The 27227-nt window shown below is 41.7% G+C and overlaps 1 protein-coding gene, 1 non-coding gene and 1 pseudogene across 2 annotated transcripts in view; 2 read left to right on the top strand and 1 right to left on the bottom strand.

The window, feature by feature from the left end:
* The first annotated feature begins 4052 nt into the window (after positions 1-4052).
* Positions 4053-27227, top strand: part of PPEF2 (protein phosphatase with EF-hand domain 2) — a 46011-nt gene continuing 22836 nt past the window's right edge. The window contains exons 1-11 of the mRNA XM_005909113.2: positions 4053-4135; positions 4763-4927; positions 14684-14821; positions 20337-20464; positions 20603-20660; positions 21606-21781; positions 23091-23205; positions 24459-24505; positions 25007-25173; positions 25724-25760; positions 25843-25992. Coding sequence (XP_005909175.2) covers positions 14767-14821; positions 20337-20464; positions 20603-20660; positions 21606-21781; positions 23091-23205; positions 24459-24505; positions 25007-25173; positions 25724-25760; positions 25843-25992 — 933 coding nt within the window. The 5' untranslated portion in view covers positions 4053-4135; positions 4763-4927; positions 14684-14766. The remainder of the gene's footprint in view (positions 4136-4762; positions 4928-14683; positions 14822-20336; positions 20465-20602; positions 20661-21605; positions 21782-23090; positions 23206-24458; positions 24506-25006; positions 25174-25723; positions 25761-25842; positions 25993-27227) is intronic.
* Positions 5180-5252, top strand: TRNAG-CCC (transfer RNA glycine (anticodon CCC)). Its single transcript has one exon. It is a non-coding gene; the product is annotated as a tRNA-Gly (tRNA).
* Positions 11312-12105, bottom strand: LOC102265669 (large ribosomal subunit protein uL30 pseudogene; annotated as a pseudogene).

The raw sequence follows: 27227 nt of genomic DNA, 5'->3' as shown, positions 1-27227 counted from the left end.
GAACTGACTTATTGGAAAAGACCCTGATGCTGGGAAAGATTGAAGGCAGGAGGAGATGGGGACAAAAGAGGATGAAATGGTTGGATGGCATCTCCAACTCAATGAACATGAGTTTGAGCAAGCTCCGGTAGATGGTGTGGAGAAGGCAATGACAACCCACTCCAGTACTCTTGCCTGGAAAATCCCATGGACAGAGGAGCCTGGTAGGCTGTAGTCCATGGGGTCACTAAGAGTTGGACAATACTGAGCGACTTCATTTTCACTTTTCCTTTCATGCATTGGAGAAGGAAATGGCAACCCACTCCAGTGTTCTTGCCTGGAGAATCCCAGGGACGGGGGAGCCTGGTGGGCTGTTGTCTATGGGGTCACACGGAGTCGGACACGACTGAAGTGACTTAGCAGCAGCAGCTGGGAAATGGTGATGGACAGGGAAGCCTGGTGTGCTGCAGTCCATGTGGTCACAAAGAGTTGGACACAACTGAGCAATTGAACTGTAGTGTTTTTCAACAGGATTTATATAGATAGATAGATAGGCTGAATCATGAGAGAAAAATTTGGAACCCTGTTATGACAGTAGCCAGCTAACCCAAGAAAGCTTCACAACTGAAATTTAGTTTGGGGATTTGGGAGATTCAGGATGCCATGGAGTTTTTCTGGATCTTTGCGTAGTCCTTGCTCTGAAATCAGATGTCTGAAAAGCAAATGTTTAAGAAAAATTATTTATTTATTTGGCTGCATCAGGTCTTAGCTGCAGCACATGGGATCTTTTGTTGCAGTGCATAGACTCTCTAGTTGTGCTCACAGGCTTCAGTAGTTGCATCATGTGGGCTCACTAATTGTGCCACAAGGGCTCCAGAGTGTGCAGTCTCAGTAGTTGAGATGTGTGGGCTTAGTTGCTCTGCGGCATCTTAGTTCTCCCACCAGGGATCAAACCTACATCCCCAGCATTGCAAGGTGAGTTCTTAACCACTGGGCCACCAGGGAAGTCCCCTAAAAAAGCAAGCTTGAGTTAGAACAAACTTCAACTTCTCCTTGGAGACCCTGTGTCTCTTTGAGGCTAGAGGCTTTGACAGGTGGATGCTGTCTTTCTGTGAGGAGTCCTGTGAGGGGAGCAGCGAAGCAAGTCATGTACATGTTACAGTAGGTTAGAGCCTCTAGAGAACATCACATCATCTAAATAAAAATAAGCCTTTAGGATTTGTGAGAAATCAGGACTTTTAGTTAAGCCTTAAATTACTATTCAGATGTATTGTTGTCATTTCCAGTTAAAGGCAAAGAGATATTGATGGGCCTTATCCCTAGGGATGCTAAAAAAGATCAGAAAGACTGATGCTGAAGCTGAAGCTCCAATGCTTTAGCCACCTGATTCGAGAAGTTGACTCATTGGAAAAGACCCTGATGCTGGGAAAGATTGAGGGCAGGAGGAGAAGGGGGTGACAGAGGATGAGATGGCTGGATGGCATCATCAACTCAATGAACATGAGTTTGAGCAAACTCTGGGAGATAATAAAGGACAGGCAAGCCTGGCGTGCTGCAGTCCATGGGGTTGCAAAGAGTCAGACACAGCAGCGACTGAACAACAAACGATAACAAAAATCACTCACAGTGAAAAGCTTGCTTTCAGTAGGAATGGGAGCTGATAAGGTGTAAGGGCTGGGAACAACAAGGTGAAGAGGGATATCAATATTGTTTACAGTGTGGAGGTCTTGCACATATCTCTGTCCATGGCCACTGGGTTTCCCGATGGGTAACTGATTGCAGGACTAATAATACAAGGGATTATAACCCCCTGGGCTTTATAATCCACTGTGGTTGGTCTGATTCCCTGTAAGTGAAGTTACTCAGTCGTGTCCGACTCTTTGCGACCCCATGGACTGTGGCCTATCAGGCTCCTCCGTCCATGGGATTTTCCAGGCAAGAGTGCTGGAGTGGATTGCCATTTCCTTCTCCAGGGGATCTTCCTGATCCAGGAATCAAACCTGGGTCTCCCACATTGCAGGCAGATGCTTTACCATCTAAGCCACCAGGGAAGCCCTCTTTATTTGTAGGGTATCGATTAATTCTGGGGTGAGGCTTTGAGGAATCCATTTGGATTTTTTAGTCATCCCTTTATTTTATTTTTTAAGTATAGTTGATTTACAACATTATATGAGTTTTAGGTGTACAACGTAGTGATTCACAATTTTTAAAATTTATATGTTATTTGTAGTTATTATAAAATATTGGCTACATTATCCATGTTGTATTAATACAACATTTGTGTTTCTGCTCCGTCGCTCAGTCATGTCTGACTCTTTGTGACCCCATGGACTGTAGCCCACCAGGCTCCTCTGTCCATGAAATTTTCTAGGCAAGAATACTGGAATGGGTTGTCATTTCCTTCTCCAGGGGATCTTTTGGACCCAGGAATCAAACCAGTGTCTCTGGTGCCTCCTGTATTGGCAGGTGGATTCTTTACCACTGCGCCACCTGGGAAACCCCTATACAATATTTCTTTGTAACTCATTTTATACAGTGTGTGGGAGGTTAGCTGATTTACTAAATTAACCAACTCCAGTATGAACATAGTTTCTCATTTTATTCTAGTTCTCTTTGCCAAAAGACAGAGGTCTCAGTTTAGTTCATTAATAAACCTAGAGTTAAAGGCCACATGTGTGAACTCAACATCCATGGAGAGACCAGAATTTTTCTTAAACATAATCTGGAATCAACAATAATATTCATATACAGGTTCATTGCTATCTCTAGGCATCAGCTAACCCTGGGAGGGGCAATCCCTATCTGGTCAGCCAAGCCCCAAGATGTCAAAGTATCAATTACAGAAACTAGAACATGTTTCAATATACAATATTTTTTCTTCTTCCAAATTGAGGTTAGATTATATATATATATATAGCATGTTGTGTTTTCCATATAACATGAAATATGAACATCTTTTCATGATGGGATATTGATCTACATTTTTTAAATGACTACATAGTATTCTCCTGTATATACAATAACTTTAACCATTCTACAGTTTATGAACTTGTAAATTGTTTCCAGTTTTTCATGATCAAGAACAATATGGTAGCGAAAATCCTTATCACTTTTTATATGGGCTTTCACTTTTCACTTTCGTGCATTGGAGAAGGAACACTCCAGTGTTCTTGCCTGGAGAATCCCAGGGACGGGGGAGCCTGGTGGACTGCCGTCTATGGGGTCACACAGAGTTGGACACGACCGAAGTGACTTAGTAGCAGCAGCAGCAGCTTTATTGGAGAAGGCAATGGCACCCCCCTCCAGTACTCCTGCCTGGAAAATCCCATGGACAGAGGAGCCTGGTAGGCTGCAGTCCATGGGGTCACTGAGGGTCAGACACGACTGAGCTACTTCACTTTCACTTTTCACTTTCCTGCATTGGAGAAGGAAATGGCAACGCACTCCAGTGTTCTTGCCTGGAGAATCCCAGGGGTGGGGGAGCCTGGTGGGCTGCCGTCTATGGGGTCACACAGAGTCGGACACGACTGAAGTGACTTAGCAGCAGCTTTATAAGAAATACTTCAAAGTGGGATTTCTGGACCAAAGGGTTTACAGTTTACAAATTTGTAATTTAATAAGTTAAATACATAATTTAATAAATCTCAATTAAAATTTAATCTAGTTTAATTTCAAAAAAGTAAAACAATTCATATTTCCACCAGTATTGTAATGGACAGGGCTCTTTCTCATACTCTCAATAATATAGGATTTTACCCATCTTTTAACTTTTAGTCAATTTAGGGAAAATATTTTAACTGTCAACCACTAACGAAAAGTGAACCTATATGAAAAGAGAATTCAAGGCAGAAAGAATTTGATAGGGTAGAGTGATATTTTATTTTTATAAGTTACCTTCTACCAAGAAAATAGCCATAAACCTTTAGTTTTATATAATTTCCAAGGTCAATGTCATATGGTTCAAACTAATATTTAATTGTAGAGTTTCGAAACATATAATGCAAAGATTCAGAAATGCAAAGATAAATTTCTCAACCTGTACTTATCATAGAAATCTTTAAAATATTTCTTTCAAAGATGCACAGATCTGGAAGAATAAATAAGGATAAAGAGGATTTGAACAACATAATTAACGAGTTTGACCTACTAAATACAGGTAAGTAAACAGAGTATAATTTTTCTTTCTTTTACAAATTCCCATGGAATATTTAGTGCCTATTAGCACACACAGAAGCATCTTAGATTTATTGAAAAATAAGTTTTCTGGGAATAACGATTGATATTTTAACATATGAATAGTTTAGGTTATAACCTTTGGGGAAAGTGTCTGTAGTAGGAATAAGCAAAAAAAGACAGGATATTTCAATCAGGTTTTGCAAACAGAGAAAAGCCAGCTACAAGGAAGAAAGCCAGGGCCTTCTGCGTGGCTCCAGCTGGGACGCCTTGAGCTCTGGAGCCCCCAGCCCCATCTGTCTTGTCAGCACTCTTCTATTTCTAGGTTAAGGAGCTCAGCCTTCTCAGATGTGGCTTGAGAAACATAGACTCCTAATCCAGGATTTAAGAAGACTTAGAAGTGAGGAGGAGGCAGGAGTGAGCAGCAGAGAACAGTCTCCAGGGGTTGGCCCTGAGTGTGAGCGAGACACCCCAACTGAGCAGCCTCCTCCTTCAAATCCTCCCCCAGGCCTGATCTGACTGAGATCAAGGGCTGCATATTGCCAGGAGGCAGGGAGCCCTGGATGCTTGGCCAGGGCTGTGAATGTTTTCACTTGCTTTCTGGGGACAGGTGTGCCGGACTAGGCCTGCGCCTGATTTATCGGACTCTAGATCTGGAAGAAGTCTGATCAGCCTGGGATCCCTGAGTCAACTTTGAAGATAAGATGGGGACCATATCTTTGTATTAAAGAGGTTTCTGCCTCGTTGTGACTCATAGTAAAAAATACCAAAGAAGGTAAGAACTTTCTTTCTAGCCTGATATACAGAAATGGTTGAGACCACGAGGGCAACAAACTTCCACTTCACGTGGGAAATAGATGCAGGTTTGGCCTGGGGAGAGAGTCAGAGCAGGCCCCTTTGTTTGCTGTGTGTGTTTTGAGGTCTTCAAGTCCTGGATGATGAATCTTCCATTTCTTGGGTTTACTTAGTGGGCAGATAAACAATCACCGACATTTCAGGAAAAAAAAAAAAAAGATAATGTTGGACTTCCCTGGTGGTCCAGTGGTTAAGACTTTGCGCTCCCATTGCAGAGGGCACAGGTTCAATCCCTGGTCAGGGAACAAAGATCCCAAATGGTGTGGCAAAAAAAAAGAGATGATGTCAGCTATAGATGATACTAAGTTAGATCCTAGAAGGCAAGGACTCTCACCCATGCAGTGTAAATATGCCAGTTACCTGAGACGGTGGCTCAGCTAGAAAATCACCAGAGAGGCATCTTTTAGTCATTTACTGAATGATGCTGCTTTAACAGTCTGAGGCCATATCAAGCTCATTTTTCATCTTTGATCTTACAGTTTTCACTGTTTCAGATTTTGCCCTGAGAATTATTTTACTTCTTTCTATTCTGTGCACTTCCAAAACCCAAACATTTTAGTATACAGCATGGCTCTATAGGCAAGTTACCAATGATCAAAGCAAGTTGTGGCTCACTGGTGGAGTCAATCATTATTGAAGTCCCTTCCAGCTCCAGAACTACAGGTATCTAGGTATATTTTGGTTGGTTTGGTCATAATGGCTTCTCACTTTACCTCATACTCAGAATCTGCTTTCATGACATCCCTTATATCTGGGAACCATTTTGAAGATTAAAAAGATATACTGCTTTTTTTCTTTATTTCTTTATTGTTAACCAACATAAGCTAGGGGAACCTTTCATTTTGATATGCAAGGGGTAAAGATAACAACTCTTTGACCATCCTTGATATAATAACCTTCAAAAATAAAGTTGAATGGGATAAAAGTAAGGGACGGAAAAAATATAGAAGTGGAATCCACTCTTGATATTTAGTCAGTACATCTCACAATGCTTCCTGTAGAAGAGCTAGAGAAAGATTCATCTATGTGGTGTAAAAATAAACCTGGCATAAAATTTATTCAATGACTTTTTAATGACCCTCCACTCTGTGTCAGGTACTGTGCCAAGTCCTGGAGATAAAAATGATGAATTTGTTAACATACAGTCTTTGCTCTCAAGGAACTCACAGTCTAATGATAAAGACACAAAATAGAAAACTATAATATGGTGTTACAGTGATGCAAATGTTGACAAAAATTCAATTAATTATCAAGAAAAAAATTCTTTTTTTTTATTTGAGCCAAAGTGAGGATTACAACCCAGGAAGCAAATTCTCAGAAAGCTCTGAGTACTGTTCTGCCTCTTGAAGGCACAGTCATATATATTTTGGAGCCGAAGGATCATACATAATCAAAATGGCTAATTGGATTCTTGGCAAGGACTGATAGTCAATTCTAGGTTGTCTAATAGGACTTTGACAATTTTACCCTGTATGTACATTGTGCATGCCCATTGTTTAATGCTGAACTATAATCAATAGTTTCAAGTCATTTAGACATCATTGATTTAGTTGGAGTTTTGAATATACATTGAGAGGCACAAGAGATTATTACTCTATGAATGACACACAGCCCAGTCAATATAGATAGCCAACAACAATAGCGAAGTCAGAAGCAAAGATTTAAGCTGTGACTCCTCAGGGCTTACTCATTTACCCAGAATTTCATTTAGACTAGAAAGGAGATTGTTCAATGAAGAAATCTGATTTTATATGTGAGTCAGTAGATAGTTAAATTGACAGACTAATCTGGTATGAAAGCACAATTTCAGTCTGAATTATAGAACAAGTTTCCCATTACAAAACAGTTTTAAAAATCAAGAGCCATTTGATTTTGCAACGTCACTTTCCCATTATAGAAACTTCAGAATTGAGTAAATTAATCAAATGTAGTAAACAAATGTGGTATATGCTACAAGGAAACATTTTATAGATTAGAGGAACATCTGAAGTCAGTGACAAGAATTATGAGGGGCCTGTTGTTTGGTCACTAAGTTGTGTCAGACTCTTTGCAACCCCATGGACTGCAGCATGCCAAAAATTACAAAAAAAAATTTATATCAGCCTTTTATTTGATGATAGATCCAACCATTGGTTAAATTGTCTCCAGTGACTATACTTCGTAACAACTTTAAAGAATTTTCCTTCCATCTGGATAAGAAGGATAGGATTTCCTTCCATCTCATCTTTTCCTTCCAAAAGGATACCTAGAAATAAAAGTAACTTTAACTTTTAGTAGAGAGTTAGAAGGCAATGGCACCCCACTCCAGTACTCTTGCCTGGAATATCCTATGGACGGAGGAGCCTGGTGGGCTGCAGTCCATGGGGTCGCCAAGAGTCAGACACGACTGAGCGACTTCACTTTCACTTTTCACTTTCATGCATTGGAGAAGGAAATGGCAACCCACTCCAGTGTTCTTACCTGGAGAATCCCAGGGATGGAGGAGCCTGGTGGGCTGCCATCTATGGGGTCGCACAGAGTCGGACATGACTGAAGCGACTTAGCAGCAGCAGCAGCAGCAGCAACTGAACTAGTAAGATGGGTCTTATAAGCCTGGTCCAGATGCTTGGGTTAGCTGTCTGCTACTGTTATCATCTTCTTCTCATCTAGGCTTGGTGATTCTTGAATTAGTTGAAGTCAGGTGCTAGAAACAGGCTCGAAGTCCATTTGGGTAGAGGGGCCTTTTTAAAATGAGAGATGTGAAGGAATTCCCTGACCTTCCAGTGGTTAAGATTCAGTGCTTTCACTGCTGAGGCATGGGTTTGATCCCTGGTTGGAGGACTAAGATCCTGCAAGCCACACGGTACAACCAAAAATAAATAAATAAATAAAATGAGAGCTGTGAATCCATTAATGTCTAGCTGCATATAGATTAGTTAATAATACGTGAAAAGGTTCTTGCCATCATGGCTACAAAGAATCTTTAATTTGGTGTCCTTTCCAATAAACAAAACCTTTATGTTGTAATCCATGATCCTTAAGGTTTTCATATCCTAGAAGCTTGCTGTAAAAAGAGTTGGTTACCATTTTTTAAGTGTCTCAATAAGGCTCTGTAAATAATGTAATAATATTTCTTTTCAACTGCTGTGGGTGAAGGTGTCCAAAAATACTGTTTTTTCCATAAAACCATTTTCTCAGATGCCCAGTGGGTTAAAGAATGTACATATTGGAGTAATGGCAAATGTGCTTCAATAGACACTATAAGGTTTGTGGGGGGAGGGGCGTTTTATCAGGTCTAAACAATATTTGTGTGATGGAGTTAATTTTCCCTTTTTGTTGCTATACGGTATCTGTTTCTTTTCTTTCATGGTAGATTCCTGAGCCTGTAGAAAAAAATCTTATTTCCTTTGCAGGGTTCATGGAGAGCAGTGAACATTCTTGAGGCTGGGCAGAACCAGTGTTTAAAGTTGCTTCTTTGACTGTAGTATCAGCGAACTGATTTGCTTTAGCTTCCACAGTGTCGGATTCAGAATGCCCTGGTGTTTTCATAATGGCTCACTGTTTTGGCAGCTGTATAAGAATGAACAACACTGCGACCTGTTTTCCGTTTTTGCGGGGGAGTTGTGGGTTAAGCTTGGGGTTAAGGCAATTAGTTCAGCTTGTTGTGCTCACTTTCTTTCTGGTCAATAAGAGCTCTTAGGTATGTCCATCGTGGGCGTTATTGCATAACCAGCTCAGTCATGTCCTGTTCACCCCTTAAGTAGGATTCATTTGTAAATCAACAAGATCAGCCTATCAATAGAATCTTCTAAGTCATTTCTGGGAGCAAAAAGATAATCCGTTAACAAAACGCAGTTTGGTTGTTTTCTTCCTGTAGTTCTGGAAACAAACTGTAAGGTTAGGGTTATTGTATAGACTCAAGATAGTATTAGGTGCAGAAAACAACAATACTTCCTAAGAAGTTAGGTGGCATACAGAATGGTGCTAAATGTGGTGAGAGTTTAGAAGAGACTCAACTGAGTGTGGCACATCACTCGTTAAAGGAGACCCCATTGCTGTTTCTTCAGTATCCTTATATAAGAGAGCCCTTGCTGAAATAGCCCACATACAAGGCGGATGTCCTTTTACTACCGAGTCCAAGTTAGTTTTGGAGCGTAAAAGCAAGTCATCTACAAGCATTTTTGTAAAAGTATCAGAGTGGGACAGTAGCTATCTGTAAGTGACAAAAGGCTTAAAAAGCATCGTTAAAGACCTGATTATAATGCAGTCATCAAGGAAATTTGGCTATTTCTGTGATATTTGACATTTTAAGATAATAACTAGAATTATGAATGACAACATACCAGGACACTTCAAATTTTAGGAACTTCCTATAATTTCTAGAACATTTATATTAATAATGTCTATCCATAGAATATAACTTAAGAAGGTTTATTGTTACTCATCTGACAATGTTTTCCATGTAATTTAGCAGACCAAATAAACTTGATTAGTTTAATGTCTCTCTTTGAGATATTCAGGGGGTCCTTTGAAGGATCCCACAGTCAGTAAGAGGTCAAAAAAACTTCCTTTGGAATTTGAGAAAGTTTGTCAAAGATATCAAAAGGTTTTAAATGTTTGACAAGTAGGATCATAAGTTACTATGAACAATGTTTATTCACTTAATCAAAATGACAGTAAAAGATTTCAAAGGCACGTGCAGAAAGTTACTGGTAAAGACATTTCACAATCTGTTATTAAAAGCAGATTAACATTCAAGAAAACCTAGAGAAGAAACAAATTCTAGTTTTATCCTATTAAAAATAATCTAGAGAAAAAATGATCTAGACATTCACTGAATTTTCATCATTTAACTTATCAGACCTCTAAAGTTTCAAGTTGCCAAAAATATGGAGAAACTGTTTTTAGGTAGACATAGCATAAAACATAATTGTTCTTAAATAGTTTACTCAAAAGTTTTTCATCTCATTTATCTCTTTCATTACTTGTGAAAATATCATCAGGCCATTAATTTTCTTGTTGATAGATTTTATAACATAGATAAATAAGCTTATTGACTTTCAGTAAACCTATGTACAATGAAAGTATTGTATTTAATGTTGTTATACCTAACTTTACAGTGAAAGCCGCTCAGTCGTGTCCGACTCTTTGCGACCCCATGGACTAAATAGTCCATGGAATTCTCCAGGCCAGAATACTGGAGTGGGTAGCCTTTTCCTTCTCCAGGGGATCTTCCCAACCCAGGGATCAAACCTAATTCTCCCACATTGTAGGCAGATTCTTTATTAGCTTAGCCACAAGGGAAGCCCACTCAACTCTAAAGACATGTCTATATTAATTAAACTATCAGTTTAAACTTGCTTTTTTTTCAGCAAAGATTAATCCTAGATCACATGATCCTTTAAAATTTTGAGTGAGTCTAAGTTACATTTAGAAATATTTGATTTGTAAGCACTTACTTCTAAATCAATTAAATAAAGCTCTTTTACAAATTAATTTTCATAGCACCATCCAGAGGTAGGGATGTATTGATACACAATCATATGTATATCCAGATAGACACAGACAGAGTCTGATAGCTTTTTTGCTTGATTTTTAAAAAGCTTCCCACCCTCTTTTTTTCCGCTTTTAGTTTTAAATTCTACTTTTTGAGCCAAGGCTGTAGTTTTAGGCAATATGGGCTGTGTTTACATTTCAAGGACATGATAAGAGTTATAACTTTAAGCTTTCTCCTAGGAATAATTTTGTTCTCTTAGAGTCAGAATTTTGAAAAGATGTTTTATCAAGGAGGCTTTCTCTATAGTTTTGGAATGTCAAGAGTCCCATCCTGGCCATTTAAGAGTTAAATGTAAGCAGTGACTTTGTTCTAATTGTGCAGGAAGCCAGCTAGGGTTCTAGGAGTGACTGCCCATCTGAAGCTGTTCAGCCTCTGAAGCGTGGTTTCTCATTATTCATTTGGTAGCCTATTTCAGATATAATCCGAACTGAGGGCAATGTGATGGATCGAATGTGAGCTGCTTCTGACTCCCTAAGGAGTTACCCTTGGGTCCGTTCAACTCTCTTACAAGTCTGGGTTTCTCCCTCCTGCAGTCTGAAACTGCCGTGGGTGCTCAGAGCACTGGGTGATCAGCCTTATTGTGCCCTTAGTGAGAAGAATTTCCTTGATGATTGCAGTGGGATGCCCTATAGGACCAGTATGAGTCATGAGAATTGATTCTCAGACACTTCTGCCAGCTTCTCAGTCACCTGAAGACACATTATGGCTAGAAGAAGCCAAGTCCCTTTTCTTTCTTTCTTTTTTTTTTTTCAATTTGTTTCTATTGTTTATTAACCAGATTACAATAATAATCCTGGTAGATACCTTAGTTCATCCTTCTAATAAGCCTGTTGATCTGGTCTTCCCTGTTGCCAGCATCTCCACCTTCTACAAAATGGATGGTCTTTTTCTTCATTCCACCTCATGGAGAAGACAATTTAAAGGGCCACAGGAAGTTGTTTGCTTCTTTGAAACGTTTTCCAACGGTATAGATCTCATGAATCAGATCCTCCATGCAGATGATTCCATATTCCCAAGAGATCAAGCAATCAATGCGTTGTCTGTCAGGGCAATTCGCTTTTTGTTGATTTTGCCATAACCATGCTTGTAAATCAATTCATTTACAGACTTCAGATTTGGGTACCCCATGCAATGTATGGCTCCACAATACTCAGCATGTTAACTGATGCCCTGTTGAGCTTCACAAAGGTGCCGCTGAGTATCTGCCGGAGGCGAAGGAGCCCAGCACCTTTCGAACCTTTGGGCTCACACCGTTGATACCTCTGATCCTGATGACAAACGCCAATTTGGGTTCCGCGGGTACATAGAAGTTACCAGCTTTTCGTGCCATCCTAGCCATTCGAATTTCAGTTCTGTACATCTGCCTGTATTCCTTGTGGTAATGCTTAGCTTTTTCATAGATAAGCTTCCTCCTTGCCTTTCGAAGCATCTTTTGGTCAAACTTCTTTCTCAGTCGCTTGATCTTAAGCTCTGCGAAATTCTTCCGCTTTTTCTTAAGGGTTTCTGGCACAGCAGGAACCTTCTTTTTCTTCTCTTCTGCACCCTCCATGGTTCCAGCCAGGAAAGAGCAAAGTCCCTTTTCTTAAGAGCTGAGCAGGTTCAGTCTCTCACTTCACCAGCAAACAATTTGTTCAGACCATATGAACACACTCTTCCCAATTTAAGCCAAATTTTTAAAGAGGGCAGCCAACCCAATTTACTCCAAAGTTCCTCCTAGGTGCATGCCTGCCTAGGAATTTCCACTTAGGCCCCTGCCTAGGAAATAGACCGGCATCCCCTTAGGATTCCAAGTCGCAAGAGAAACAGCTTGAATAAAATTCAGGACATCATTTAAAGCAATGATGTCTGGCTATCAGGAGAACTCATCAAAAACACCTGAGGAATACTAAGAAGTGGACAAGTCTTAATGGGCCCATGCTGGTACCAAGCGCTGGTTCAGGGTAGACTCCAGATGTCAGCTGCTGGGTGTCTGAAGCTTGCTGGCTACCCCAAGAAAATGTCAAGGAAAATTCAGTTATCAAGTTAAGAAAGAAAAAAAATCATTTTATTTGAGCCAAACTGAGGATTATAAACCAGGAAGTAGCTTTTCCAAAAGCTCTAAGGACTTGCTCCACTTGTTAGAAGTCAAAGGCATGGTTATATCCATTTTAGAAACAAAGAATCATACATCGAAATGACATATTGGTACTTTACATACAGTTCAGCAAGGATACATAGTCCAGGTAAGCACAAGGATACATAGTCCGGGTAAACGCAAGGATACATAGTCCGGGTAAATACAAGGATACATAGTCCGGGTAAACACAAGGATACATAGTCCGGGTAAACACAAGGATACATAGTCCAGGGAAGCACGTGGTGCAAAGCAAGCACAGAAAAAATATCACTCTTGACAGTTCAGCGGGCACTCCCACCTCCCAAAAGAGGTCTGGTTCTTGTGGAGGCACACTCCATAGCAGGGAGGAGAGGAGGAGACCCAAACCAACACAGACAGAAGTTTGTATTCAATTTTTCTTGTCCTGTCTTAAAATGCAAATTATATTTCATCAGAGATGTGACTAGGACATGCAGGAGTTCAGAGGAGGGGCATGTCAAACTTGCTTAAGGAAGATGATGCCTGAAGTGCATCTTTACTCACTACTTAAGAAACGAGTAAAGTTAGTCAAGGGTCAGCTGGGAAGAACATACTCAGTAAAGGCAAAAGCATTCTAGGAGGACTTCTCTGGTGGTCCAGTGGCTAAGACTTTGCGCTCTCAAAGCAGGGAGACTGGATTCGATCCTGTTCAGGGAACTAGATGCCATGTGTCAGAACTGAAGAACCCACTTACTGCAACTTAAAAAAAAGCTTCTCCCTGAAAGAAAAAAAAAAATTCTAGGTAAGAGCTGTGTTGAAGAAAGGAGAAAAGGAGAAGGCTTTTGGGAAGATGAGTTGTATTTGCGTTGCATGGAGTCTGAGGCACCCCAAAGTTTAGCAGCTGAGATGGAGGTTTAAGAGGGAGAGAGTAATAGTTTAAAATGTGAGTTGATTCAGTTATGTAGGAAGCATATACAGAGTGAGAAAGCAGACAGTTGAGAGTAGAATACAAATAAAATTGACATTCAAGAGATGGATAGAGGAAAATGAGCTCAAGAAGGAGAGAAAATAAATAAAATGAAATAAAATTCATATTTTATGGCAAGACAAGAAAAATTTCAACATAAAAAATTTTCTCTGCCCTTGACCTCCTTTCTCCCAACACTATGCATTGTATATCTGCAATATGCATCAGCCAGACCTCCCCCATTAACAGGAATGCCTGCTCGACCAAAAGAACAACATTCTCCTAGCACCAACAAGACGACTCCTTAAAGATAATATTCCTTCTTGAATCTGAAAGGGACCACATGACCAACCATGATCTAGATTGCATAAACTGTCAATAATACACCATTTGATATACAGCCCTCTGTCTCAAAAAAACATATAGAACAGGGCCTTGATTTCTCACCAGTGGAGCAGTTCTCAGAGCTTTCTGAGGTGCTCTTCCCCGGTTATAATCCTCAAATTTGGCTCAAATAAAATTTTCCAATTCTTTCTTAGAGTGACTGATTAATTTTTTGTCAACATACAAAAGAGTAGACTCATGGAGACCCATGGAGTAAAATTTAAATCAAGGCACGACTTATGAGATGATGGCCTTGCTAATTCTGGCAAGGTCAAGGCTGACAAGATGAAGCATTGGGGACATCAGCATAAAATGTTTTGATCAATAGTGAGGATGAAAAATATGGTGTTAAGAGGAATTAAGGAGAAGATAAGTGGTCTGCTCGGGAGAAGTCTGGATGAAAAAAAAATAGAGGTCAGGTTATAGTGGGAGAGATAGAGGAGGTCAAAGGATGGGATGATGAACTGCTCTGAGATGAGACTTCAGCATGTTTTAGACTGAAAAGGAGAAGCTAGTAGGAAGGATGAAGACAGGGGAGAGAGATGAGATGACGCATGGAGGGAGTTTTCAGGGGAAGGACATCTCATGTGCTGGGGAGGTGTGGAGTAGGGTGCTATCACATAACTTTATATATATTTTCATGATGTGGGAGACAAGGCTCATAGGTAGTTTGCTCTACCTGAACTAATATTCTACCCAAATCTCCCTGTTGCAGGTTCCCTCTTTCTTTTGTCAGCAAACAATTCACTCTCCCTTGGACCTGCTATCTGCGTCCTGCAGAAACATCGCACTTAAGTTATGGGAAGCGGCACTTCAACCCAACACCACTTTGCTTTCCAGAATGCAGAGAAAGGTATGTGCTTCCTACCTTCAGCCTAACTGTGGGGACCCCAGTGGAAGCCTGCATTGCACAGGGAGGGGCTTCTCAGGGTGGACAGGAAATCGTTATATTGCTCCTCATGCTGACTCCTGAAAATCAGCTTCTCCTCCTTGTGACATGACCGCAGGATACTCAGCTGAATATCTTAGGACTTGATTAACTATATTTAATAGAATTAAAATTTACTCAAGGAGTCAGTGTTGTCCGTTGAGTTTACCACAAACTCCACCTTTACAAGTGAGAGAAATAAGATTGGGCAAAAAGGGGATGAAATAGCATTCCAGGTATTCCAGGTAGAGGGTAACAAGGTCATGAAGCAGGCAAAAAGAGAGGCATTTTCAAGGAACTGAATGGTTGACGTGAATCAGATAGAGAATGGCATGGCATGAGGCTGCAGAGCTGTGCAGAGCCCAGATCACTCAGGAGCATGTAGGATTTAAACTTCATTCTAAAGGCTTGAAGAACCATTGTAGAATTCAAAACATACATAAAAGACTCTTCTGGCTTCCATGAAGAAGGGATTGTGGCAGGGATTGGAGTGGGTGGTGTAAGAGTAGAAGGAAGAACAATTTAGAAGCTAAAGGTCCATATAGTCAAAGCTGTGGGTTTTCCAATAGTCATATATGGATGTGAGAGTTGAACCATAAAGAAAGCTGAGCACCAAAGAATTGATGCTTTCAAACTGTGGTGCTAGAGAAGACTCTTGAGAGTCCCTTGGACAGTAAGGAGATCAAGCCAATCAATCCTAAAGGAAATCAACCCTGAATATTCATTGGAAGGACTGATGCTGAAACTGAAGCTCCAATACATTGGCCACCTGATGCGAAGAGCTGACTCAATGGAAAAGACCCTGATGCTGGGAAAGATAGAAGGCAGGAGGCGAAGGGGAGAACAAAGGACAGATGTTGGATAGCATCACCAACTCAACGGACATGAGTTTGAGCAAGCTCCAGGATATGGTGAAGGAAAGGGAAGCCTGGCATGCTGCAGGGGTCACAAAGAGTTGGACACAACTGAGTGACTGAACAAGAACAAAAGTCATCTAAGCAAGAGATGATAATGCCATGGTCCAGAGTTGGTGGCTATAGAGATGGGAGAGAAGAGGATGAATTCCCACAATACTCAGGAGGTGGAATGGACAGGATCCACCTGATTACATATATGGGGTTGGGGAGAAGGATGAATCAAGATTTACATCCCGGGTACTTCCTGGTGGTCCAGTGATTAAGAATCCCCCTGCCAATGCAGCCTGGAGAAGGGAATGGCAACCCACTCCAGTAGTCTTGCCTGAAGAATCCCATGGACAGAGGAGCCTGGAGGGCTACAGTCTGTGAGGTCACAAAGAGTTGGACACGACTGAGCAACTACACTTTTTTCTTCTTTCTGCCAATGCAGGGGATGCAGCTTTGATCCCTGGTTGAGGAACTAGGATCCCACATGCTACAGGGCAACTAAGCCTGTGCACTGCAATGAAGATCCAGCACAGCAGTCAAAAAAACAAACAAGCAAAAAAAAAAAAGAAATCAATTTGAGCAACAAAATAAAGTATTAACAAAGAAAAGATTGATGTCCAGGTTTCTAGATACCTGTTCTGTGCTTAGTCATGTCCAACTCTTTGCAGACCATGGACTGTGGCCTACCAGGCTCCCATATCCATGGAATTTCCCAGGCAAGAATACCGGAGTAAGTTGCCATTTCCTACTCCAGGGATCAAACCCACATCTCTTTCTCTTGGGTCTCCTGCATTGGCAGGCAGATCCTTTACCATTGAGCTATCTGGGAAATCCAGCATACCTGGGTAGGTGATAATGCCAATTTCTGACATAAAATTAATGGAGAAGAACCAAGTTCAAGTAGAATGAAAGTGATGATTTATACATATTGGATTTGAGGTGCCCATGTAACATGCAGGTGGAAGTGCTGAGTAGACAGTTGCATATTCAGATCTGGTTTTTGGAGACGTCAGTGGAGATCCATGCCTTTGGAAGGCATCAGAGTATGGGTGATTGTTGAAGCCACGGGGGTCACTGAAGTAGCCTAGAGTGAGAGTAAAGACAGAGCAATGAAGGAGTCTAGTACTTAAGCATCAGGTCGAAGAGGACGAGGCAACCAGAGATGTAGAAGGAAGCAAGGGAAATGATGCTAACACCTTGTTTCTATGGGGCTTCCCAGGTGGCTCAGCTGGTAATAAATCCGCCTGCAATGTGGGAGACCTGGGTTCGATCCCTCGGTTAGGAAGATCCCCTGGAGAAGGGAATGGCTACCCACTCCAGTATTCTGGCCTGAGGAATTCCATGGACTGTATAGTCCATGGGGTCACAAAGAGTCAGACATGACTGAGCGACTTTCACTTTCACTTGTTACTATGAACTTAAGTATCTTTATAAACTCATGGCCTCCTTTCTAGTTTGGCAACACATCCCAGGCTCATCTTGCATATTTTTGTCTCCAGATTAGAAATCACTATTTCTCCAGGGTTTGGGGTGTTCGTGACCAGGCTGGTCATTACTTCCTATACTTTTTCAATGAACAGATATGGAAAATATGCATTATTTTAATGGACAATTTATACTTAGGATCACAATAATTTTACCTAACAACTTTGACATTCTATCTCCTTTCTCTTTATTAATAATGATACCAGTATGGTATTATTTACTTTGTCCTACAGTATATAAATCAGAAATACAATAACAGTACTATTACAACAATATGATTACTGAAAACTCCTTAAGACTTCTTTGTAGTTCTTTTTGCCCTTTGAGTATATCCACTTAGGCATATACAATTCCTGAATTTTCAAGTCATTTGAAAGAACTCTTTTCTACATGGTTATGCCAGCAGTGCATACAAGGTTAGATTCGCTCATTTAACATTTGCTTTTTAAACATTGATTTTTTTGTTTTGATTTAAATTTGTTTTATAATTTTATAAAACATGTATACAATTCACATTCCAATTATCTGGTGCTGCATAATAAACGGCCTCAAAACTTAGTGGCTTAAGACAACCATTTTATTCTGCTCGTGATTTTGTGGGTCAGGAATTTGCCAAGGGCCCAGCTTGATGGTTTGCCTATGACCCTCAGGACAGCTGCAGCTGGAGGTTCAGCTTCCGGGATGGTTCTTCACCTGGACTTCTGTCTCCCCAGGTGGTTGCCTGGTCCTCAGTGTGGAGTTTTCACAGCCAGGTGTGTCTGTAACTTTTCCCATAGGACGTGCTCTGCACAAGGCTGAGGAGGGGAAACCCAAGCATCTTATACTGCACTGTAGGGAACGGAGGATGGAGTGGAGGTCCTTAGACTACGCTGTACCTCACAGCGGCCATCTCAATGAAAGCTAACCCAGGTTCTAGATGGAGGCTTGGGAGAGTGGACACAGAGGTACTACCCGCTTTCCCCGCACTGAGTAGCCGAAGCGGAGCTGAGTGTATGTCTAGTCAGCAGCATTTGCCTTAAAATGCCTGAGGCAAGGAGTTAGCAAACGACATTTTCACGGAAACTTGGTGGCCATGATGTTCCTCAGTGTTGCTCACACTTTGGCACAAGTGAGGATGATGCATGGAGCTTGTTAAACCTGCAGATTCCTGGGTTCCATGTCAGAGTCATAGTGAGGAGCAGATGTCTGTGTGTTTGCCCTGAATTCCTAAAGCGTTACTTTAGGTAAGGACCACTTATTCTGGATGTTGCATTCACTATTCTGAATGGGGATTTACATAATTTAGTCTTTGTCACTTACTATTTTGTGAGTGCCTTTGGAACATACTTAGTGTATGACATTTTTTTTCCTCACGGAAAATCAAATTCAGCTTTGCTTAAATTCCTCTCAAGGTTCTCTTTTCCCACTCACTGTTGGATCTCCTCTTAGGGATATCAGCAAGAATTCCATGAGCTCTCTAATGCCAGCTAAATATATTAAATCAATCGGTCTGCTTTTCACGAGGTTGACCTGAGTGAACCTGCCGGGTTTCCTTTGTAATCCAGCTTTATCCACAAAGGCTCCATTCATCCCCGAGGGCACTTTCAGGCCCAGGAGTTTAAGGAGAGTCTAGTCACTCATGTGGACAGCTGTCCTCTTCTCTGGCAGCAGTAGTTGACTGCAGGTCCTAAAGCTCAAAGGAAGAATGAAACCTCCTCAAGCCATCCTGCAGTACATGAGCACCCAGCACAGGTCTTAAGTCCACAGACTGCCCTTCAGATTGGACAGTCAGCACCACCCTGGATGTGAGGTGATGGGGATACAAGCCACAGGGATAGAGTGAATATGGGGACAGCAAGCACTGACCCCCACCTGACATGATAGTATGTAGTGATGCACGTTTATTCCCCCCACTCATCATCTAGTTCATCTCCTTTTCTAGATGAGGACTCTGAGGCCCAGAAAGTTGACTGGATTGAGGCTACATAGCTGGTCAGGGCATTTCCAGGCTCAGAACCAGACTCCTGACATCCTATCTATTGTGTTAGTCGCTCAGTCGTGTCTGACTCTTTGCAATCCCATGGACTGTAGCACACCAGGCTCCTCTGTTCATGGAATTCCCCAGGCAAGAATACTGGAGTGGGTGGCCATGCCCTTCTCCAGGGGATCTTCCCAACCCAAGGATCAAACCCAGGTCTCCGGCATTGCAGGCAGATTCTTTACCATCTGAGCCACCTGGTATCAAAATATCCTTCCCACCCTGTGACCCCCGCATCATCCCACTCCATTTTTTTTTTTTTTTTTGCATTTGAATGTATTTATTTTTTATACAGTTTTCAAAGGTAAATTTCCATTTACAGTTGCTATAGAATATTGGCTATATTCCCTGTGTTGTACAATATATCCTTGTAGCTTATTATATACCTAATAGTTTGTACCTCATATCTCCACCTCTATATTGCCCGTCCCCACTTATGTCTCCCACTGGCAACCACTAGATCTGCGAGTTGTTCTCTAGATCTGTGAGTTTGCTTCCTTTTTGTTATACTAGTTTGCTTCCTAGTTTGTTGTAGTCTTTAGATTCCACATATGTGATATCACACAGTATCTGCCTATCTCTGACTTATTGCACTTAGCATAATGCCCCCCATGTCCATCCAAGTTACACACACACATACACACACAGATACATGTGGCAAAACTTCATTCTCTGTTAATGGCTGAGTAATATCTGCATCTTCCCACTCTTCAAGTATACTGCAACCTTGCAGCCTCTCCAGTTTACATGTCCTTCTCAGAATCCAAGCTTTCCACCTCTACATGTATAAATGTTTTCATTAAACAGTGGGAATTTCAATAACCCTCCATGACATGAGTGTAACAGGTAAGACTGGAGGAGGGATGGGGGCCGGAAGGGGGACTCGGGCTCCCTGGCCATCAGTGGGGTAAATCCTTCCTATTTGATGGCAAAATGTAGTGCTTTCCCCCCATCTTGCCTCCTGCCACCCTCAGCTTCCCGCTAGGCCCCAGGAGTCCCATCTCACAAACTGGCTTTTCCATCTGTGTCACAGCCTTCAGGGCAGCAGCCCTGATCCAGAGGTGGTACCGACGCTACGTGGCCCGCCTGGAGATGAGGCGGCGCTGCACCTGGAGCATCTTCCAGTCCATCGAGTATGCCGGGCAGCAAGACCAGGTCAAGGTGTGCCGGAATGTGGGACGGGACCACCTCCAGCTCTGCCCCTCAGCCCCCCGGGCAGCAAGCCCCAGGGGCCTGGAAGGATCACTCCTGGGTTCCCCTTCTGTCTCTAAAGCCATAATTGCTTGGGTTTCTCTGCAGCTCCACAATTTCTTCAGCTACCTTGTGGATCACTTCACCCCCAGCAGTCACAATGAGAGTGAGTATGAAATGCCGCCCGGCGGGTCCTCAGGTCTGAGGGTCAGAGATATCAGGGTGAGGCCGGGGGTGCACGGGGAGTGAGAATGTGAATCTAGTGACGGCCAGGGAATAAGCGAGGAAGTTCTCCTGGAAGCGGACCTGGAGACAAGAGTTTGAGCACAAGGAGTTTATTTGGTAAATACAGGAAGCACTGGGAGGTGGAGGAGGGGCTCAGGAAAGGGGAGGCACACAGTGAAGGAGTAGGGAGCTAAACCGGCAGTTTGTCCCGGAAATAACGCAAAACACAGCCCAGGAAGCCTCCAGCCTGAAGGCAGCAGGAACTGGAGTCTGTGTCAACTCCTGAGAGTCACTGGTGGGAGCTGCTGGGAGGGGCGGATGGGAGGGGTCATTCACGAGCATCCGGCCTGTCTGCAGATCCCGGGGAAGCCCTCAGGCAGCAATGCTGGCGCGGCCTTTGGAAATCAATTGCCGGAGAGTCTGAGGCATCTGCCGTACTAAGTACCCCAGAAATGCCTGTGAACTTCCACTTAAAATTTTCTTTTAAGAAAATTAAATGTGCATTAATTTTTTTTAAACACCATCCTTGTAGAGAAGGGGGACAAAAAGAAGCAAATGTAGAAAAATATGGGAAACGTATTGAAAATATGTTCATTTCCCCAGTACCCCTTTCCTCCTGCTTACCAACCTAAGCCCCTAAATCCCTGTACTTTCTAAGTCAGTCTCTTAAAATAAAAGTCAAATGGCTTTGACATGATAACATAACCTTTGTCCTGCCCATCCTAGAGTCTCATGACCTCGCCTTCTACGTTCTCCTCCCCTGCGTTGGCGCCCTTGCCCAACCGGCCACGTCCCCTCCAGTACGGTCCAGGGAACGGGCTCTGTATTGCCTGAGTCTGAGGGCCTGCTCTAAGCCTGTCCACCCGTCCACCCTTTCTGTGCCTAGGGGACTTCCTGAACCGCATGTTCACTGAGGAGCGATCCCCCCAGGCCTCCGAAACGCAGAACTGCGGTGACTACGACTCCATCGAGGTACCGGACAGTTACACAGGGCCACGCCTCTCCTTCCCACTCCTTCCTGACCATGCAACTGCCCTGGTGGAAGCTTTCAGACGAAAACAAGTAAGCTCACGCCAGGGTCCTGGGTCACCAGCAATCCCACGTAAAGTGTAGCAGCAGAGTAGACACAATGCAAAAGGAATGGCCCTGGATTTAGGGTGTTCATGTCAGGGATCCACCAGAGAGAGCCACTCGCCCTTTTCTTAGCCAGGACCTTGTGGTTGATCAGCCGGGTTTTATATATTGAAAACCCCTCCTCCTAATCATGTAATTTCTTTGTTCATTCATCTCACAGATATTGAGCACTGCCATGGGCAGGCACTGTTGCAGATACTGCACTGAACAGTGAACAAAACAGACACAAATCTCTGCCTGCAGAGGGGTAACATTTTAGTGGGGAGACATAATAAATAACAAATTAGTAATATATGTATAATATATATACATTTTATATATATATATATATAATATGTAATATATTAGGTGATAGAGCTATGTCAGAGCAAAAGCTAAGTTCCCGGTGGGAGAGATGGCACTTTTACAGAGTGATCTGGGAAGGCATTACTGAAAAGGTGATTTCTGAGCAAGGGTCGAACATGGTGAGGGAGTGTGCCACGTGTACATCTGGGGAAAGAGTTCTAGGTGGAGGGAATAGATGGAAAGACCCTGGGCAAGACCTCACCTGGACTGCTCCAGGACATCAGCAAGGCCACTGGGGCTGGAGAGGAGGGAACCAGGAAACAAGTGTCAGAAGATGGAGATAGAGGGGTAAGTAGGGTAGACTCAGTCTTCTGAAGGAGATGGGGAAACCATGAGCACAGAAATGGTATAATCCAGCTTTCTTTTTAAAATAGTCATACTGTTTGATGAACAGAGTGTAGGGAGCAAGGGCTGAAACAGGGAGGTGGGTCAAGAGACTACTGTAATATAGTCCAAGCTTGAAACCCGGGCGGTAGAGGTAGTGAGAAGTGGCCAGATTCCAGCTCTTAGGCCAGATTCCAATCCTTCCCCTTATTTCACATTAAGATAATTCACTGCAGAAGATGGGATGATTTTCCCAGTAATGTCAGGATCACTGATACCATCAGTGTATATGCACTTCTTCATAAAACAATCATATGTTTCTCCCTAGCTAAAGGCAAGGAAAGGGTTACACAGGGTAGGAAAGAAGAGGACATTGGTTCAGTATTTGAAGGATGATAAAAACGTGAACAAGGACAGAGGATGAGTGAAAAAGAAACCATCTGTGCATAGGTCCCAGGAGCAGTTTACTAGGGTCACTTAACGTGGTCTTGGGGTCATTCAGTGGTAAATTCGTCTTCCTTCATGAATATGTGTTGCTTTGTCCCCTCCCTGCTCTTCTTCCTAGTAGAGGCTCCACGCTCGCTATGTCTTGAATCTTTTGCATGAAGCCAGGAAACACCTGGTACAACTGCCAAACATCAACCGGGTCTCCACTTGTTACAGCGAGGAAATCACAGTGTGTGGTAAGAGCCAGTCAGAAGTGGCTTTATGTGCTGGACATGAACCAGAAAATTCTGCCTGTTGTGGGGAAGAGAAGGGAGGGCTAGAGGGGTCCTGATGGCCACGTGGGCAGGCCAGCTTCATGCCTTCACACTGAATATATTTACATATTTATTCCACAATTACTTAAACTGGGGGTGGGGAGGGCAGGTGCCATGAAGGAGAACTGTAGGCCAGAGGGCCCAGCCTCTTCTTGATTTTTCCAAGAGATTCAGATTTGGCCCCAAACTCATGCTGTCCATTCAGAACACAATTCCAGCAAGTAACTAGACCTTCGCTTGTTAGAAGACAGTTTATTTATTGTACCTGAACAGGTCTGAATGCCTAGCAAATGATTCCTTCTGTCTACATTTCCTCTTAGAGAGAAATCCTGTTAATGACAACTTTCTCCATCTCCTTATATGATCAGTGATGTTTTAATACCCATTATAGGGGAGACTAGATCACACAGGGGCTGTAAACCAGCACTTCCAGGGCCACACGCAGCCTGCGATGTCTGCTTCAAAACGTTCTGAAATTTCTAGTTTCCAGCGTTTGAAAGTTGGGAGGATTTCATGTTAAAATCTAGATTTCCAACTTCTTGAAAAATCTTGTAACACTGACCCACATAAGTGAGTACCAGCTTCTTACTTTAAGATGGGGCAGAAATCTCTCCAGTTCTCATCCAGGCTTTCAGCCCTACACCATTCTGTCCCATTTCTGCTTTAGTAAAAATATATCATTTACTGTTTGTGATAATCATACAGAAGAAATAGCATGCTTTCTGCTTTCAATATTAACTAACCTTGCAACAGGGAAGCTAATATTTTGTTGTTTAGTCATTAAGTCATGTCTGACTTTTTCTGACCCATGGGACTATATAGCCCACCAGGATCCTCTGTACATGAAATTTCCGGGCAAGAATACTTGAGTGAGTAGCCATTTGCTTCTCCAGGGGATCTTCCCAACCCATGGATCAAACCCACGTCTTCTGCACTGCCAGGTGGATTCTTTACCACTTAACCACCTAGGAAGCAGCTAATTATTTGTCCCTGTCTTATATATGGAAAAATGAGTGACCATAAGTTTATCATGTTTTCCTGGGTATTTTCATTTAAATTGAGTTACAACTGACATAATATTGCATTAGTGTTAGGTATACAATGAGTATTTTTTTATAGTAAAAATTAGAAACAATGGTGTAGATCATTCAAAACTGATATTTTTTCTTTGTTAGGAGATTTACATGGCCAGTTGGATGACTTAATATTTATATTTTATAAGGTATGAACCCTCAAATTATGTTCCTGTCTTGTTCTGAGGTTTAATTTAGAAGTTCACATACAGTATCTATTAAAAAATGCTTAAGTATTACTTGTATTTTAAAATATTTTAGAGTAATAATTGCTACTTTGTAGCAAATGCAGAATGTAAAAATGATTATTGTATTATATTATAGTGTATTTTTGTAGACTGTTTAAAAAACAGAAAATCTATGGTTAATAAAATCATTATTTGGAAAAAGAAAATCAAGTACTAAATAGAGAAAATTATTTATTATCAAAGCAACTGAAAGCTATTTACATACCTATTTTTAGTTACCAAATGCTCTGTATAGTGATAACTATTCCACTAAGAGGAAATGTAGACGGAAGGAATCATTTGCTAGGCATTTAGACCTGTTCAGGTACAGCACTGGCTTTCAGGCCTGATGTGACTGTCAGATGCACAATGGCTTGACCCGATTTCCTATGTTTCTTCTTGGACTTGACTCTCGTTTGGAAGAACGGCCTCCCATCACCAGAGCGGGCCTATGTGTTCAATGGCGACTTTGTGGACCGAGGGAAGGATTCAGTCGAGATCCTAATGGTTCTGTTTGCCTTCATGTTGGTTTACCCAAAAGAGTTCCATCTTAACCGAGGAAACCATGAGGACCATATTGTGAACTTACGGTACAAACCAAAACACGCTTGGGGATTTGGTCTTTACTGATTGCGACTGTGAAGTTATTTTTCCAGAGCTTCTTCTTTGTTAGATGCATTTTTAAAGCAGTCTTCAAGTTTATAAAGTGGAATACACAATATATACCATTTTAAAAGATTTTCTTAAAAGTTTACACATTATCCTACTATTCTAATAAAACTATTACATTTGTTTTCACATGGCCAAACACTTTAATCATACAAACAGTAAGGGTTCACTATAGAAAAAGTACAAAATATAGATAAGCAAAAGAAAATTAAAGTATCCCATATTTCTACCCACAGATAATATTATAATTTTAAAGAGTTGGCAATTATTTTGCAATATTTTTTCTCTATATATTTTTTAAATTTATTTTTGATTGGAGGATAATTGCTTTATTATATTTTGTTGGTTCCTCCTATACATCAACATGAATCAGCCATAGGTATACATATAGAATATGCATTTTTATAAGAATGTAACTGTGCCATACATAATATCGCTAAATTTAATATCTGTTTCTGCTTCTAACTCTAGATATGGTTTTACCAAGGAAGTGATGCATAAATATAAGGTACGCAGCTCTTAAAAGCAAAAGTTTCTCTCAGTGCAGATAAATCAAGTGCATTATTTAAAACTTAGTATCATGTTTTCAGATACACGGCAAGAAAATACTAAAACTACTGCAAGATGTGTTCTGCTGGCTTCCACTGGCCACTCTGGTTGATGAGAAAGTCCTGATTCTTCACGGTGGAGTGTCAGACAGGACTGACTTGGAGCTCTTGGCTAAACTAGACAGGCACAAGGTACTGACTGAGCACTAAACTAATGTGGATTTCTGTATAATGCCAGGCGTCGCTGCCAACGAATGTAAAACAGATGTCATCTTGACTCCATGCTGACTCCAGCTGACTGATAAGGGCTAAGAGAATCCATTAAATCTTTGAACAGAGGATTGGGAATCCACTGCTGGAGCAGGTGTGCTGTGATCCATTCACATTTGCCATGGATGACAGTGGGGAATGGGAGCTACTGCCATCTGTCGAAAGCCTCGAGTCCTAACCACTGGACCTGCCAGGGAACTCCCTAGAACTTTGCTTTCTAATTTTCCACTTCCAAAATGAAACAGAAAAAATAGAAACTACTGGGGTATAAGGTATTCTGTTTTTTAAATTTCCCCTCCTCCTGCTTGTTTTTGTTAAGTTCCTTTAGGACAAGTATTGATACCATCTCTGGTTATTTTGTATTTCTGCTAGCACTTTCCTTGCATATAGTAAGTGCTTAAAACATGGTTGTTGAGTTTAACTGCAGGGATTGAGACCCTGCAAGCTGTGCAGTGCAGCCAAAAAAAGCAGCAATGATTCTGTTTTCTTTTAATCATAGACTCTTACCCTTGAATCGTATATTATAGCCTCTCTCCTCCAACTGCCCATCCACACAGGAATGAATCCCTGCTATGACATCCTTGAGCAGTTCCAAAAACAGAGAACTCATTTACATAAGCCAGTCTACTCTGGGCAACTCTAATTGATGTAGAGTAAGTTCTATATATATGAACGAATTTGGTTCTAAGAACACATTCATAAGTCCAGTTTGTCCCAAATTACCCTAGGTTCCCAACATAATCAGCTATACAGTACTGTACTGTATTAGGTTTATAGCACTTTTCACACAAATAATACATACATTAAAAAACAGATGCAAAAAACACTTTAAATCTTACAGGACGGTACCTTGAAAAGTACAGTAGTACAGTTTAACAGCTGGCACACAGGGGCTGGCAGGCATGTCTTTGAAAGTTTGCAACCTGTTCATATAGGTTCATATATACAAAGACTTACTGTAAAAGTCTATGCTGTTGCGGTTCAGTTGCCAAGTGGTGTCCGACTCTTTGCAACCCCATGAACTGCACCACACCAGGCCTCTCTGTCCCTCCCCATCTCCCAGAGTTTGCCCAAATTCACATCCATTGAATCTGTGATGCCATCCAACCATCTCATCCTCTGTCACCCTCTTCTCCTTCTGTTCAGTTCAGTCGCTC

The sequence above is a fragment of the Bos mutus genome, chromosome 6 (genome assembly GCF_027580195.1).
Source record: "Bos mutus isolate GX-2022 chromosome 6, NWIPB_WYAK_1.1, whole genome shotgun sequence".
Lineage (NCBI taxonomy): Eukaryota > Metazoa > Chordata > Mammalia > Artiodactyla > Bovidae > Bos > Bos mutus.
Note: the sequence above shows the minus strand (reverse complement) of the source record. Positions and strands in the feature narration are given on the sequence as shown.